The following is a 16,716-nucleotide window of genomic DNA, read 5'->3' as shown; positions in this document are numbered from 1 at the left end:
TCAGGCACTGATGTTGGATGAGTGGGCCCGACTCGTAGTCTCCACTCTTATTCATCCCAAAGGTGTTTTATCGGGTTGCGGTCAGGACTGTGTTTAGGCCAGTCCAGTTCCCCCACCCCAAACTCGCTCATCCATGTTTTTATGAACGTTGCTTTGTGCACTGACCATGAAATCATTTGGTGGAGGGGGGATTATGGTGTGGGGCTGTTTTTCAGGGGTTGGGCTTGGCCCCTTAGTTCCATTGAAGGGAACTCCTAAGGCACACCAAGACATTTTGGACAATTTCATGCTCCCAACTTTCTGGGAACGTTTTGGCCCCTTCCTGTTCCAACATAACCGTGCACCAGTGCACAAAGCAAGGTCCATAAAGACAAGGATGAGTGAGTTTAGGGTGGAGGAACTTGACTGGCTTGCACCTCAACCCGATAGAACACCTTTGGAATGAATTGGAGCGAGCCAGACCTTCTTGTTCAAAATCGGTGCTTGATCTCACAAATGCACTTCTGGAAGAATGGTCAAACATTCCCATGACACATGCCTAAACCTTGTGGACAGCCTTCTCAGAAGAGTTGAAGCTGTTATAGCTGCAAAAGGTGGGCCAATTCAATTTTAAAATCCTACAGACTAAAGCTCCATACACACTATCAAATTTTCTGCTAATTTTTTCGTTCAGATTTACCAAAACCATATAATATGGGGGTCAAACCTTGGAAGTTTCAATTTGTTTGTTTCAAGTTTTCAATCAGGCAGGCCCTTGCACTACGTGGTTTTGTTAGATCTGAAGACAAAAATCAGCAGAAAATCTGATAGTGTGTATGGGGCTTAAGACCGGTATGCCATTAAAGTTCATGTAAAGGCAGGCGTCCCAATACTTTTGGTAATATAGTGTACACTAGGGGCCTCTGCTACAGTGGTTACTTTAGACAGAGCAGTGTTAGATGCTGTCTGTTGCTATGCAAAGCATTTTAATATTGAAAAATTGACGTTTGCCCCCCCCCCCTTTTTTATTAAAAGGAAACCACTTGTCTCAATCTTTACTAAAAATGTAATTTTTACCCTTTAAAAACAACAAACTTGTTAAACAGAGGTCTATATTAAGTAGCAAAGGTAGGTACAAACTCCAAAACCTGCCTAAAAACAGGGAGCTAGAGGAAAATTAACCACATACACTGACATGTCTCCATTCCTTACAGGGGCTGGCGGGGACTTCTGGCGTATCCTGAACCCTGGAGAGTATCGAGTAACAGCACGGGCCGAAGGATACACTCAGAGCACTAAGGCATGCAACGTTGGCTATGACATTGGGGCAACCCACTGCAACTTTGTCCTAGCTCGCTCCAACTGGAAGAGAATCAAAGAGATCATTGCAATGAAAGGCAAAGGACCTCTTCGCCTAATACCACCTGGAGGTCGCAAGCTCACCCCTGCACAAAGACTTCGTCTACAGCGCCGACGTATGTGGCTCAATCGCCAACGCAGCCTTACCACCACTCTCCCACCCACAACCACAACTTTTGAACCAACCACCACTTTACCTCCCACCGATACTCCAACAACTATGCCACCACGCCGGCTGGAGCCACCTACTCCTTCAGAATCTCTGTGGGACACAGAAACTGAGACCTATACAGAAATTGTCACAGAGGTGGAGACAGAGATCTGGGAAGAGGATGCCACTACTCCTGTGGCTCCATTCACCACTGCAGAGACTTATACTGTAAACTTTGGGGACTTTTAACAGGAGAAAAATGAAAATGAGCTAGAGACTGATTTATTTTTGGCATAAAAGGGTTAAAATTTCTACCCCCAAAGGAGTCAACACTTCCAGAAGAGGTCAGGGGTGTTGTCTAAAGCAACCAGATTACAGCTGTCAAGTTTCCAGTGCAGATTAGAAAATGAAAGGTGGATTCTGATTTGCAGTATTGGGAGACACCTATTAAAAAAAAAAAAAAACTTTTCATGTGTATATAGCGATTGTTCGGTAAACCACAAAGGAAAGTCCACCATAGCTGCAGAGAACAGTGCTGTCGTTCTATGAAGGGCCTTGCCGCCTCACTTAACGCTTAATTAAATCCTTGCAGTGCTAGAGTTTCCATACATCAGGACATAATATATCCCCTCTGGCACAGGAGGTAAATATTCCATAGGAAAAATGTATATGCCTGTTAGATGTCTGGCTTAACACCCTGCAGGTCCTACTGGCAACTGGCCACAGAGCACAATGCTGTCCAAGTATGTAAAATTTCATCAATTACCAATAAAAAATACATTTCTACAAATCTCGCTGACGCCTGTGACGTGTTCAATAATCCTCCCATCGATGATAGCCAGGAATGGACAGTGAATGGCGTAAGTGTTTAACAGTAATACAACACACACACAGACTTTCAGAGACAGTTTTATTATCTTACTTCAACTCCTATGCATAAAAAATACAAAAGAAAACACTGTGCTTGGTAATGGTGAGATCAGTGCTACAATAAAGCATCCAGACAAACGGCTAAATACACAGCTGAAATTGGGGGCTCACTTATAACGGAAAGTGAATATCACTGTCAGCTCTCTGTTATAGACCACTGGGATATGTACACCACAGCACACATTTAACAGCCTATTCACTTAATGTGGGTCGTGGGTTAAAGCCTGCATTGCTTAATGCAGCAAAGAGAACTCAGTGATTGGAGGAGAGCCAGTCATGTGACTTTGACAGGCCCGATGACCAGGCCCTCTACTTTTTTTCTAATCCTGAAGCCAGTCTGCCAAGAGCTTTGCTTTATAAATGGTATCTTTTTTATTTTTATTTTTTTAGCAACAGCATGGGCATAGCAGTACTTTATAACTCAATCTCTAATCACATATGAAGTGTTTGTCAGCCATAGTGCCTAGCCAGGAACACGACTTCCCATGTCCTGGTTCACATACACAGTTTAATGGGTCACTTGGTTGCTCTTTAGGCTGCTTTCACACTGAGTTTTTCAAGCGCTTTTGCATTAAAATAAAAGCACCTGCTTCCCTTTAAATCAACGAGTGTGTACATACCTGGGCGGTGCGCTTCCGTTACGGTAGAAAACAAAAAAAATGATTGCAGCATTTTTGGGGAGTTTTTTTTTTAAAATGCACCAAAAACGCACCTTTCTATTGAAAGCAAGGGTAAAAATGTGGCAAAAAGACACCTGTGATGCGATTTTGGTGCGATTTTCAGTCAAATTTCCTTTAAAAACCTGCCCGCAAACGTGGTAAAATCGAAGCAAAAAGGCATATGCACTTTTGCAGCAGATCTGTGTGAAAGCAGCCTAACAGCAGCGTAATGATGTGAGCAGCCTTGATGGAGAGGTGATTGAGTAAGCAACAAAGGATTTGATTTACTAAAACTGGAGCGTGCAAAATCTGGTGCAGATGTGCATGGTAGCCAATCCGCTTCTAACTTCAGCTTGTTCAATTAAGCTTAGACATAAAAAAAAAATACTGGAAGCCAAATTGATTTAATGCACAGTTTCACCACATTTTACACTCTTTTATTAAATCTAAAATCTAAACTTGTCCTCCGCCTGGCTCTACAATGTAGCTTATGTTTGTCAATGACAAGCCTAGCAAAGCAGAATTACAAATTCACTGGCAGGGAAAATATTTAATATGTAGGCATTGTAACGATTTAAAAGAGCATACTGTACAAATGTGATATTTCAGTCGCCTATAAAAAGCACCTTTTATGTAAAACAGAGGGAAGAAAATAAATAATTTTTCCAAAAGACCTCATAACAACCATTAGATTTACAGCATATTCAGTATACTTCTTACACTCTTCAGGCTCGTAAAAAAATAAAAAAAAAATAAAAATAAAAATTGTGATACCAATGGGGATACACAGATATATTTGTCCAATTTTTCCTTTTATTACAAAATGCACCATGTACAAAGCAATACTAGGGAAGTGGTATATAAAAACTGGATTTGGGAACATATCTAGAAATATAGAAGAAGTGAGTTTCAGCTGTGCTAGCAGCATGAGAAAAATATCTATATGGACTAACATACAAGGTCAATAATACCCACAACATGCAGAAAGAACTCGGTATGAACATGATATGAGCCAACAGTAAAATTGGTGTCCTTGTTAACCAGTCAACCACCCCCACCTCCCCCCATTTAGAATGACTAGCTCTGCCCCATTCCTGTTTTGCTAGTTTCTGCAGTGTATTACCAGGATAAATTAGTAATAAGGTTTGTCCCTTCACATATAACTGGACTCTATGAGTATTATTATACCCAAAAAGATTATTTTAATCCATCACCAAATGACTGTTAACGATAATTGCCTTTCCACTGATTCTCTGTGAGAGCCTATAAGCCCAGCAGACTGGCTGCCTACCCATCGGAACAGAGAACTTAGGGGCCCAATGACATTAATAAATTCCAGAGAATAAGATAGATGTATATCAAAAAGCAATCTTACAGGGTGGGAATTAACCTAGGTCCCAGTGATGGCGAACCTTGGCACCCCAGATGTTTTAGAGCTACATTTCTCATAATGCTCAACTACACAGAGTGCATGAGCATCATGGGAAATGCAGTTCCAAAACATCTGGGGTTCCAAGGTTCGCCATCACTGACATAGGATGTCTTGGAGGAATCGGGAAAGGTTAAAGGATAAGTTCACCTTTTGAAAAAAATAAAAATAAATGCACATTTTTTGCAGGTAAAAAAATGTGCATGTATTATTTTTTGGTAAGGAGCCTGCAGAGCATTGCACCCTCGATTAGTAGATCACAGCTGCAATGTCCAGCTCCTGCAGACATTTAGGATAACTGTCTCTACATACCTCTGATACAGGCAGTTACTTGAGAGCAGGAAGATCAATGAGCTATGAGGAAGCTCACCAGCGCTCTCCTAGTTCATTGAGAACTACAAACTGTCAGCCTCAATGACTTGAATGAAGCACCACACAGCCACACTGTTTTCAAAATGAGACAGTGGGTGCGGGAAGAGGATCCCCTGTCCGCTGTCACATGTTTCAAAGGTGAACTTTAATTACTGGTAAGAGGACTCTAAATGATCCATTTCATCCTCCACCACAGTCTATGATTGCAGAAGCCCCAGGGGGTGAACCACTGCATAACATGTAAAACAGGCCTGAAGTCAAAATTAGGTCCCCTGGGCCCATAAAATAAATACTAGTTACCACCCTAACACAGGAACTGACATTTTTTACCCAGTCTTTAGGCAAAATTTAAGGATACTCAGTAAAGGCGAGTAATCTGAAACCCCATAAACCTGCTCTTTGGGACAGGAAAACCCTGATGAGTTTGGTAGGGTGGGAATTGTCCCAACAGGTATGGCAGGCTATCGGGTCATTCGTTATTTTTAAGGATTAATGGGAAAAAGGTAATTTATTAAACACATAGAAACCCTCTCAAATTCATATAAACTTAAATTGTATTTCCTGGGTATCTACTTAGTAGAATTGGACATGTAAAGCGATAAGCTCTAATCATTGTGGATATTAGCAGAGTACCTTAAAGGTTATGCCCCATAAAAACGAGTGGATTTTCCGTCTGAAAAAATTCTGCTCAAGCTTGGATTGCATACACACGAAAGTTCTCGGCACTTTCGACTGCCGAGAACGCGGTGATGTACAACACTACGACGAGCTGAGAAAATAAAGTTCAATGCTTCTGAGCATGTGTATTCATTTTGCACGTTGGAATTTGTACAGACGATCGGAATTTCCAATCTGAACTTTTTCCGACCGAAAAATAGAGATCCTGCTCTCAAACTTTTGCTGGCTGGAATTCTGCCAGCAAAAGTCCAATGGAGCATACACACGGTCGGAATTTCTGACCAAAAGCTCACATCCAACTTTTTCTGGCAGAATTTCTGATCGTGTGTATGGGGCTTTACAAGTCAATCTTAAACCAACAGTTTGATGTTCTGACTAAATTGCATTTAATGCATTCTATTTGTGTCCTGCTGGAAGTGTGAACTATAGATATAGAAAAAAATGGTTTCATGGCCTGGACATCAATACAGGTTTCACACTTTCCATTCCAGTTATAGTCTTTCTTGCGAATTTCCAGACCTAACACAATCCAAGAACTTTTGGTAATCAGTCTTAACAGAAAAAAATAGACAGTCAGTCAGATGACTCATCATCTGCGCTAAATCCAGAGAAGCTGATTGGCTGACACTGTAGAGTACGAAGGTTCACCAGGCAGGCTGTCTGTGTATTGCTGAAGTCTGGTACGGTGAGCAATAAAACACGCTGGCCCTCAGGACCTGTTGGGATTACAGATTTGATTAACACTTTGCATAGAACATAGAGAATGCACTATGCGTTCTTACTCTGAGCAGACTGTATGCAAAATATTCTACACTAAAAGTATAACTCCTTCCACAGGTATCTTTACAAATTCATAAGAGTAACAAGAACTTACCTCTTGTCAGGTGTATTACATTCTTGGCTTTGTCCTGTATATTTCATTAATTTCTAACAACCCCTACACTACATCAAGCACTCTACTTCCGGCAGTGAAGAGATCTTGTAATTTACCATCCCTTTCCAGTCCCATTACTCACAAAATTAGGGGTGCACCGAATGGGTTTTTTGGTGCTGAAACCGATAACGAAAATGAGAAATACACTAGGCCCGAAAACAGAAACTTATTTTAAAAAAAATATACAGGAGATGGTCAGAGACTTGAAAAGCAGCTTTGAAAAGTATATTAGACATCTGTGGCAAACTACTTACCTTCAACCTCTTTACAGCTGAACTTGGGAGCACTTCCACAGAAATACACATGGGGGCAGACACGTAGGATAAAAGGGTCCGATGCGTGAAAGGGGTAACAACCTGCAGGAAAGGAGAAATGTCATGTTGCCATCCTGTGTGAATTACAATGTATATTGTTTTATAGAACCTGAAATTATACTGTAACAATTATGGTTATGCCAATACTAAGCATTTGCAAGAGTATTAGTACCTAAAACCGATACTTTTGTGTGAGCCTATGCAAAATTAATGGGCTCAAATCCCACTGCAAAGAATCACAGGTTACTTAAACAGCAATGTGTTGCGACTCCTGTCTAAATCCGTTCCGTTGTGAACCCAGGCTTGTCATAGTGACTTGAACCTTAAAAAACGGGTATCAGTGCATCCCTAGTAACAATATTATCTGTGCTGGGGCACAGAATCTGGCTTAATGACTCCTTTATGTTACAACATAGAATGACACTAAATTAAGAAGGGATTTCCATTATTATAGTAAATACCCATTAAAAACAGATTTAAAACCCTCAAGAAAATATCAGTATTGAAAATTCTTAAAAGATAATTCCCCCAGATATTAGTGCATATTGAACTAATACTTCCCATTCCCAAGCCGAGTACGCACATCTGCATACGCTCGGCGGCAAGGGGTTAACTCAATCCTTTGATGTTTAGCCCAGGGCAAAAACATAAATCACTACCTTTCTGCAATAAAAATGTACATTTTTACAAGTTTATATTTCTCAATTAAAAAAAAGTTGATCAGCCAGAAAACCAGTGAGCACCTAACTTCCTGCTTGAGTTGACAACACAGTGAAATCCTAAACAGTGTTGTCAGTCCTGTCCAGTTCGCCACATCTCATTCCCATATCAATTTTGAATGAATTTTAGTGCAGCAAATAAGCAGAGCACTCGGAATTTAGAAGTTCAGTGGATAGCTTTCAGGATCAATCAATACTTTTCTGTACCTGCAGCGCCTTTAAAAAGATAAATGTGTATGTATTCATTTACACCGGTGACAGCCCTTGCAGCCCCTCTGAAAAGCAACATGTGCTGGATCACTTTCCAGAGGGTATTTGACAAACGGTTGGGAGGCGATATGTGGTCTTCTCACCACCTGTTTTAATCCTGAAAAGCATGTACCACCATGCAACAACCACATGCACAGGGATGCAGGTGGGTGTTCAGTGGCAGTACTGCTTGCCAAATGTGATTGGATATAATTTTTGCTTTTTGGCCAAGGTATGTGTACAAAATTGTATAGCTGCCTCTGCAGATTATAGTGATATTAGAGACAATTTTTCTTTTGTTTAATACTTACCTGCCTGTCATACTCACCTGCTCTGTGCAGTGGTTTTGCACAGAGAAGCCCTGATCCTCCTCTTCTTGGGTCCCCTGCCGGCGCTCCTGGCCCGTGCCTTCTGCCAAGTGCCCCCAGAGCAAATAGCGTGCTATAGGGGTACCCGAGCAGGCTCACTCCTGAGTTGCTGCTCTGTGTGTCCATTCACACACAGAGCCATGGCTCAGCCCTGCCCCCTCTCTGTCTTCATTGGTTTACTGGCTTAGATTGAAAGCAGTGGGAGCCATTGTCTCAGCCAATGAGGAGGGAGAGCTCCTAGTAAAAAACTTTGAGCCTTTAGGACCACTGCCCCCTTCCCCTGGCAACATGTGTGAATACGCCCCAAACGTGACTAGTTTAGACTTCTAGATGACGATGTGAAAACATATTATGAAAAAGGACTGTAAAAAGGGCAATCTAATGATTACAATGCTAAGCACCCACCATGCAGAAAATTCAGAAATCAGAAGGACCTGGATCAATGGGCTTTTGTTTGCTTCAAGTGCGTTTTGTATTCCAATACGAGTCTATGGGAATGCAAATCCCACTTGACGTTGGTCAAATACAGGTCAGAATGCACCTGTCATGAATTCTGAATGATCTCAGTAGCGTTTCATACTCATTCCATCAACACAAACCTAAAGCCAGCTGACACAGGCCCCTAAATTCGCCAACTGGAACACTGCAGCAAGTAACAGAGTATATACAGTAAATTAATAAATTTACTAACCAATGCACATATTTGGTTCCTATTTGTAAGGTGACAGTAGTGTGTGCTCAGTAGATAGCATTACAAAGATAGTGCACTCTTACCTAGTGTGTCTGGGGCAGTGGGACACATATGCCCTACTTGTAACGTCCACTCCAGGATCTCCAGGTAATCCTGCATACTGCAGTACTTAAATATGTCAGTAATGTTCTGTCCAGAGGAACCCAGAAACCTGTGGAGATAGGTGGTCACATTCCACATTCTGTGAGGTGTATTTAGTCTATCCCATATAGAAAAGGTAAGAAGGAATACCTGACTCCATCAATGTCTGCCTCGTATGGGTTGGTTACCAGCTGAAGGGTAGAGTATGGAGAAGCCTGAGGAAACATACATCGGTGGAGGGGCTGCTGAGGCAGGACATAGTTTGTTGGATCATAGGCTCCTGGCATGACATCTACAAACACAGAGCCCTGCAGACAGGAAAGAATTGGTCAAGATTACTCAGGGGACAGACAATTCTAACACTATACAACCAATTTACTAAGGTGTGAAGTGACTGAAGTGGAGTGGCCTTTTACGATTTTTATATCCAGTAGAAAAACCAAACAAGCAATCATGTGCAGGGTAATTCAAAAGAGAGTCTCCTGCACATGACAGGATTTTGAAAGTGCACACACTTTCATTCCACAACTTTTTATTTTTTTAATTGGTCATAACTTTTATCGCAGACAGAACCTAGCATTCAAACACAAAATGCAGCAAAGTCAATATAAAGCAGCTTACACTGAGCTGAAGAAGGATCTCATCAAGCATCTTCACAGCATCCACACTGGCTGCTTGAGTCTTCTTACTGAGATATTTGGCCTAAATAAAGACAGCAAAATATGCAGCTGAAATAAATATACATAAACTGTTTTACCTTTCAAACAACTTATACTCTTATTTAGCCAATCTGTGATCCAGGAACTCCTGTCTGAAGCTGGCCACAGACTGTTCGAATCCCGGCCGGTTCAGCGGGGTCCGGACAAGATGCAAACCATGTATGGGCAGGCTGATTGTACCCAAGTTGATTGATCAAACCTTGAAAAAGCCTGTCGGATTTTTTCATGCGAATAATGCCGGCAGCTACTGCCACTATCAATAATCACTGGGGATTATTAACTTAAACTGAATGGTGGGGGTTATTTACTAAAACCCATGGTTGCAGGAAAACAAATTGCACCATTTATGGCTGTTATTGAGAGAAAGCACACAAATGAGACCATCATTCTGTTTTTTTCTCCTCTATAAGCAAGTTTAAACAATTGCTTAAAAGAGAAGTATGGCCAAAGCTATTTCAGCTATATATCTCTCTCTCGCGGGTCACTTTTGCACTACCGTGACCTAGAGTCAGCTGATAGCAGGCAATATTGCTGGGATCGCCCCAGCTGGATGTTTGACAGCTGGCTCCCCCTCTAAGCAGCACCCGCCCCCTGCCCTGTGCTCCAGTGAGTGCTCGAGATGCAGAGTGGAGAACAGTGGCTAGCATTCCCAGCTGCCCATTCCAAGCAGACTGAGAACAGAGCAATCAGTGGTCATGTGACTGCTCAGTTCTCTCAGTTCTTGGGCTTAGGCCGACATGTGACAGCAGCTACAGCATAGAGGCGAGTATGGATGTTTTTTTCTTTTTTTTTTACAAACCCATACTTCTCCTTTAACAGCATGGTGTAAAGTAGTAGCTTAGAGTGCTGTCCCTTCCTCTCCAAGACTGGGTACTGTTGTGCAGGTTATTTCAAGAGTTTACTATAAAAATCAGCTATTTTTACTAGTTCCCTGTGAACCAGATGGAATGGTGTATTTATACTTTTAAAATACTTATGGAAAGACTTATAGGATTTATAAAAAAAAAAAAGAATTTTATATGTGTTCCAACCAGGACACTACCTGCACAGACTTTAAATGTTTACATGCTTCAAGGGTTTCCCCCGGTACTCCTGTTTGCTACCACAATCCAAAGACATGCTGGAAGGTTAACTGTCTCCTGTCTAAATCAGCCCTAGCATGTGTATGCATATGTGGTAGGGACCATATGATTGTAAGCTCCTTGAGGGCAGGGACTGATGTGAATGTACAATATGTAAAGATCTGCGTAAATTGTCAGAGCTATTAAAATACCTAAATAATATTTTTTTAATCACAACTCCCATCATTAGGTACCTTGTTCAAGTAGTCTTTGCTCTGTGTGTTCTCACTGAGCAGATTACCAGCCAGTATGACACGGGATATCCTTGCAGCACAGCCCTGCTCCTCCTCTGCTCCAGCCTGTCCAGTCACCAAGTCTAAGAGCAGCTGTAACCCCAACAAGCTATCCCCGCTGGCTCCACCTAGTCCCAAGCCAGATGTCAGCAGCACATACCTGCAGAAAAGAGGCCAAGAAGGAACAGTCTATCAAATTACAGAGAAAACTCAATGACAAACTTAATCTGAAGATAATGGACAATGGCAATATTTGCATAATTCAAACCTGTGCCAAGATGTATGCCTATCGATAGGAGCTTGTTCATACGCCAAGTAGAAATTTACTTAGAAATGACAAATTTGTGAACAGGGAGACTTTTTACTGTAAAAAGACATACTATAGGGCATATTTATAGAGCAGTAAGCCTTGGTTAACACTTGTGCGATGCGGCAACCAGCATGATTGCTGTGCGGGTTACCACATCACATCTCACCCGCAGGCAGTTCACACTGCTCTCTGCGAACCGCTGTGGGTGTCAATGTAAAATGAACCACTTTGCTGACCGGCTCACATCGATATATGTTGGCAAAGTGGCACGTTCCCGCAAATCACCGTACGTTCCCTGCCAGTGACATTTACACAGTAATCAGTGCATTTTTATAGCTCTGATCACTGTATAAATGTCCCAAAAATGTGTCAAATAAGTGTCTGATCTGTCTGCCGCAATGTCGCAGTATCATTAAAAATCGCATTACTAGGAAAAAAAAAATATTAAAATGCCATAAATCTTTCCCACAATTTGTAGACGCTATAACTTTTGCGCAAACCAATCAATATAAGCTTATTGCAATTTTTTTACCAAAAAAATGTAAAAGAATATATATTGGCCTAAACTGATGAACTAATTTGTTTAAAAACATTTTTGGAGAGATTTATTATAGCAAAAAGTAAAAAAAAATATATATATTTTTTTTAAATTGTTGCTCTTTGTTTACAGCGCAAAAAAACGAAAACAAAAAAAATATATAAAAATGCAGAGGTGATCAAATACATCCAAAAGAAAGCTCTATTTGTGGGAAAAAAAGCAGTCAATTTTGTTTTGTCGCATTACCACGCAATTGTCAGTTAAAGTGACACAGTGCAAAAATCGCAACAAATGGCCTTGTCATTAAGCAGCCAAATCTTCTGATCGGTAGGCGGTTACCGACACCCCCAAATCGGTTCGCAATTGGAACTGTAAAAAAAAAAAAAAAAAAATGGACAGGAATCAGATCACATGGGTATAAACAACCTTGTGATCCGATTCCATCGAGGAACATTTAGGTGCGAATGCGATGCAATTTCAACCATAGTTTGTAAGGCTAAATTTGCATCACACAGACATCCCATGTGATGCGCAAATTTCATACGATGTCTGGGATCGCACTAGCGTGAACCCAGCCTAAATGTGATTTTCACCAAATGTTCATTTCAGGTGTATCTTCATTATGCATGTGTTTTAAGTAGGGTTGCACCGATACCACTACTTTTTTAAGACCGAGTATAAGTACTGATACTTTTTAAGTACTCGCCGATACCGATTACGATACTTTTTTTTATGTCATGTGACAGTGGCACTAATATACAGCACTGATAGGTGGCACTCATGAGGCTTGCACTGTGTCAGTCGTTTTTTTAATTGTATTTTATTTATTTATTTTTTATAATTTATATATATTTTGTTTGTTTTTTTTCTACGATGCTCTCTTTTTTGGGGGGGGGGTGGGAGTGGACGTTGTCAGTGATCAACGACATATTTACTGGCTCCTCCACTCTCCATACTGAGAGATCTGGGGCGCAAAGGAAGATCTGGAGGACGACAGGGACCAGAGGACACGGAAAGAGGAAGGACGACAGCGGAGGGAAGGAGGGAGACATCTGAAGCTGCTTGCTATGGGGAGCACTCTGAAGACATGAGGAGCCAGGAGTGCCAGCGGGGATCTCAGAAGAGGAGGACCGAGGCTGCTCTGTTCAAAACCATTGCACACAGCAGGTAAGTATGACATGTTTGCAATTTTTTTTTTAATTAATTCCAATGTCTAACATCAATTTAAGGGCTCTGTGTAGGGAAGATCAGCATCTGAACCCAGAGAAGATGGAGGCTGATTAAATGCATTTTTAAGGCACTAGAATTACATTTAAAGTAAAGGTTTACCAGTATTGTGCATTATATTAAAAATGATTATATCCATGCAAAAAAGTTTCAGCCTTTAGTACTACTTTATTATAAATAGATCCAATGGCAGGGCGTGCGCTCTCAGCATGACACGTTGTTTTAACTGGGCCACATATCTGCGCTCCGCTCAGCGTTAAGGGCCACCCACCGAGTGGCCGCATATATGCATATGGCCTGAGCCAAGAGGTTAATAATGTACTAATAAACACGGAGTTGCATTCATTTGTGTCTTAAATCTGCCTGGAGTTCAGCTTTAATAAAAAGTAAAAGACAAAGAAAAGGGAGTATCTCAGAGCTCCGGCAAGTAAAAGATCAGGCAATATTTCAGTTGTGCCTGAGAGTCCATCTCCACAAGGGGTGTAAAGTGCTGCTCAGGGAATGGAGACACTTGCCACGTGTCAGAGTCTGGAGTAACCCTGTATAGTAGAAATCTGGGCCAGGACACCAGACATATACTAATACAAAAGTCAGAACATATGGGTTTGTGTGTATGTATAAGTATGTTTGCGCACACATACAGTTATATTTATGCATGGATATCAAATATACTGTACCCATGTACGAACAGTGAAGTGGGAATTTAAATGTAGTTATATAAAGAGGTTTGATAATACATACATAAAAGGTTTAATAATACGTCCAAGCACTGAGGCCTAGAATGTCGCAGAGCGTCAGCCTCTCACACGATCACTGTGACAGATCAGAGCCTGCGGTCCTGGTCACCGAACATCATATCTGAGCAAACCATACATGTGTGTTCCATTACACAACTGCTCATTTGCAAATCCCTCATGAAAAGACTCTTTGTGCTTTCCCAGAATGAGCACGAGTTTATTCCTTCATAAAATTAGGCAGAAATCCAAAAAATTCAAGACACGTCAAAATTTGTGTTTATTCTTAAAGCTTAACTCAACATTCTCTGCCCATTTGATGACATTAAAATCCTGCAGGCTCCTACACATAAACAAGTACTAATTTTGTTGGCGGCAATATCTGTATGGACATAGTTATGGATATCAACGGTGTGATAATCATTTGCCACCATGACATTAGTTGCTAAAAGTTTGACAGAAGGGATGTTGGTTGGAGTCACAATATGACAGCTGGTATATTTCTGTAACAAATAGCAGCCATTCAAAATAAGCAGGAAAAAAATAATTAAAAAATTGTTCAGCCATATTTACATAAAACCCATACTGAACAGCAATGCCACATTCAATGGTTTCCCAAAGAAAAGGAATTTTTTTAAGATCCCTAAATTATTAGAAAACAATAGTGGTTATGATTATACATTTCCAGCTGATAGGGAGGAAATCCCTTTAAAAGTTTTATTTTTTAAATCAAAGGCATTATATGGGCATCCCAGTCATGTGATCACTGTAGTTGGCTGTCTCAGTGATTACATGATCGGAAGGACACCCCACTGGCTCTCGATCGTATGACTGGGAGCTGGTGGTCACTGTGCTAGGAGCGTTGAGAGAGCATGCTGTACTCATATGTGGCAGCCGGTGTTCAAGCCCAGTACAATCTTTTACTAATCAGAAAGGTTTTTTGCCTGCTGGTAGTAAGCCATTAATTTCAGGAGAAGAAGCAAGCATGACAGGAGATGGCTAAGTGGAAAACCAGCTAATGTTTTGAATGGAGAGGGGGGGCCTCTGAGGGCTACTACAAGATTTTTTTATTATTATTTTTGTTTGTGTCTACCCTCCCTCCTTTCCATCACACCAACCCCAAAATCCAACGTGCTGAGGAGGCATTGAAGCATCAAGCCATATTAAAGCAGAGTTCCACCCAAAAATGGAACTTCCACTTTAAGCACTCCTCGCCCTCTTACATGCCACATTTGGCATGTCATTTTTTGGGGGGGGGGGGTACGACTTCCTGTCTCACTTCCTCCTTCTGCCCAGTCGACTCCTCCTTTCGCCTTAGGCGGCCCCTCCCTCTAGGCGATCTCCTGAACGGGGTGTCACTCCTCTCCGCCGGTTCCTCCATTGCCACTCTGGGCACTGGGCCATGACAGCTTTCGGCTTCACGGCTGAGCATGCACGGCGCACGCGCGAGTCGCGTTGCGCTCCCTGAGTGGATAGGCGATCTCCTGGGACACGCGACAGGTCCCAGGAGATCGCCTATCCACTCAGAGAGTGCAACGCGACTCGCGCGTGCGCCGTGCGTGCTCAGCCATGAAGCTGAAAGCTATCATGGCCCAGTGCGGCAATGGAGGCAGGAGAGGAGTGACACCCCGTTCGGCCGCATCTCTGGACCGTGGAACAGGTAAGTGTCTGTTTATTAAAAGTCAGCAACTACACTTTTTGTAGCTGCTGACTTTTAATAAGCCTGGAACTCCACTTTAACTCTACCCACTAAACTTTCCTTACTCATTACAAGTTAAAAAAAAACTCCAACAAATGAAAGAAAATGAAATCTGATATTTGGTACGGCTACATCAGAACCACCTCAGCCGTTACCCCAGCACCGGATCATTAATAAAAGTGGATGGTGACTGAAGCAAAAGAATGGCAGAGCACTAGAATCCCAAAAAAATGCTGAGAACTTTAGAGATGGGGTTAAGGAAAAGTAAGAGAAATCAGGCGATGAGTCGCTACAACACATTCCACATGCCCAGCTCTGGCTACAGAACTACTGTGGTTTCTGGTGCTTAGGAAAGCAGATATGGCTTCCTTAAAGTACATTTCTGTGAAACTTGCATGTGTCAGCATAAACTGTGAAACAGGAGACAGCAGCCTGCCAGACATGCACAACGATCGCCCTAGGGCTCCAAGTAAATCACATGATGCGTGAATAATAGCGGTAGGGGACATACCTGTCCTCACCCAGTTCTGGCAGAGGAGACTGTGGGGGGAGGGACGCCAGGCAGAAGTCTTCCACTGCAAACTTCCCAGCATCATCCTCCGAACCAAGGACTGCGATAACAGCACCTGAGGGGGGGTTCAGGGAGAGGATATTTAATGACAGTAATTATTGCGATTATACAATCTGTGGACAATGAGGAAAATCCAGACAATAAAATAATCTGCCCTCAGACAGAAGGAAGTGCCTTGTTTCTTGCCAAACCACCGACATGCCCACGTAATTTATTCAGTTTCTTGTGAATAAATAGACTACAAGTACAGTCTGCCAATATGGCTGATTGCTTGTAGTTCTCAAAGAACTGCAAGGGCGCTGGTGAGTGTCCTCATAGTTCATTGATTTTCCTGTTCTCTGGTAACTCCCTGCCCATATCAGAAGTACGGGCAGACAGCTATCCTGAGTGTCTGCTGATGCTCTGCAGGCTCCTTAGAAATAAATACTCCCTTTTTTTTTACCTGCAAGAAAATGTGTAGTTATTTATTTAATGTGAACTTAGCCTTTAATATGTTTCATAAATTCAGCGATATAATGTTGCAGAGGTAACCCTGTAAGGGCTTCTGAGTATTGTAGTCCACCTGCCACCCTGCTCAGCCCGGTACATGAT

At 41.9% G+C, this 16,716-nt stretch overlaps 2 protein-coding genes across 5 annotated transcripts in view; one reads left to right on the top strand and one right to left on the bottom strand.

The window, feature by feature from the left end:
* Positions 1-2,279, top strand: part of AEBP1 (AE binding protein 1) — a 134,026-nt gene extending 131,747 nt beyond the window's left edge. For all 3 annotated transcript variants that reach the window (XM_077469684.1, XM_077469683.1, XM_077469685.1), the window contains exon 22: positions 1,194-2,279. In XM_077469684.1, coding sequence (XP_077325810.1) covers positions 1,194-1,738 — 545 coding nt within the window. In that variant the 3' untranslated portion in view covers positions 1,739-2,279. The remainder of the gene's footprint in view (positions 1-1,193) is intronic.
* A 106-nt stretch (positions 2,280-2,385) lies between these two features.
* Positions 2,386-16,716, bottom strand: part of POLD2 (DNA polymerase delta 2, accessory subunit) — a 49,600-nt gene continuing 35,269 nt past the window's right edge. For both annotated transcript variants that reach the window (XM_077469687.1, XM_077469686.1), the window contains 7 exons: positions 16,066-16,180; positions 11,008-11,206; positions 9,595-9,675; positions 9,124-9,281; positions 8,916-9,043; positions 6,746-6,847; positions 2,386-6,273 (listed from right to left, as the gene is read on the bottom strand). In XM_077469687.1, coding sequence (XP_077325813.1) covers positions 6,131-6,273; positions 6,746-6,847; positions 8,916-9,043; positions 9,124-9,281; positions 9,595-9,675; positions 11,008-11,206; positions 16,066-16,180 — 926 coding nt within the window. In that variant the 3' untranslated portion in view covers positions 2,386-6,130. The remainder of the gene's footprint in view (positions 6,274-6,745; positions 6,848-8,915; positions 9,044-9,123; positions 9,282-9,594; positions 9,676-11,007; positions 11,207-16,065; positions 16,181-16,716) is intronic.

This window comes from Lithobates pipiens, unplaced genomic scaffold (genome assembly GCF_037356315.1).
Source record: "Lithobates pipiens isolate NorthernLeopardFrog02 unplaced genomic scaffold, aLitPip1_a1.2 Scaffold_8, whole genome shotgun sequence".
NCBI classification, from domain to species: Eukaryota; Metazoa; Chordata; class Amphibia; order Anura; family Ranidae; genus Lithobates; species Lithobates pipiens.
This window is presented reverse-complemented; position numbering and strand designations above follow the sequence as displayed.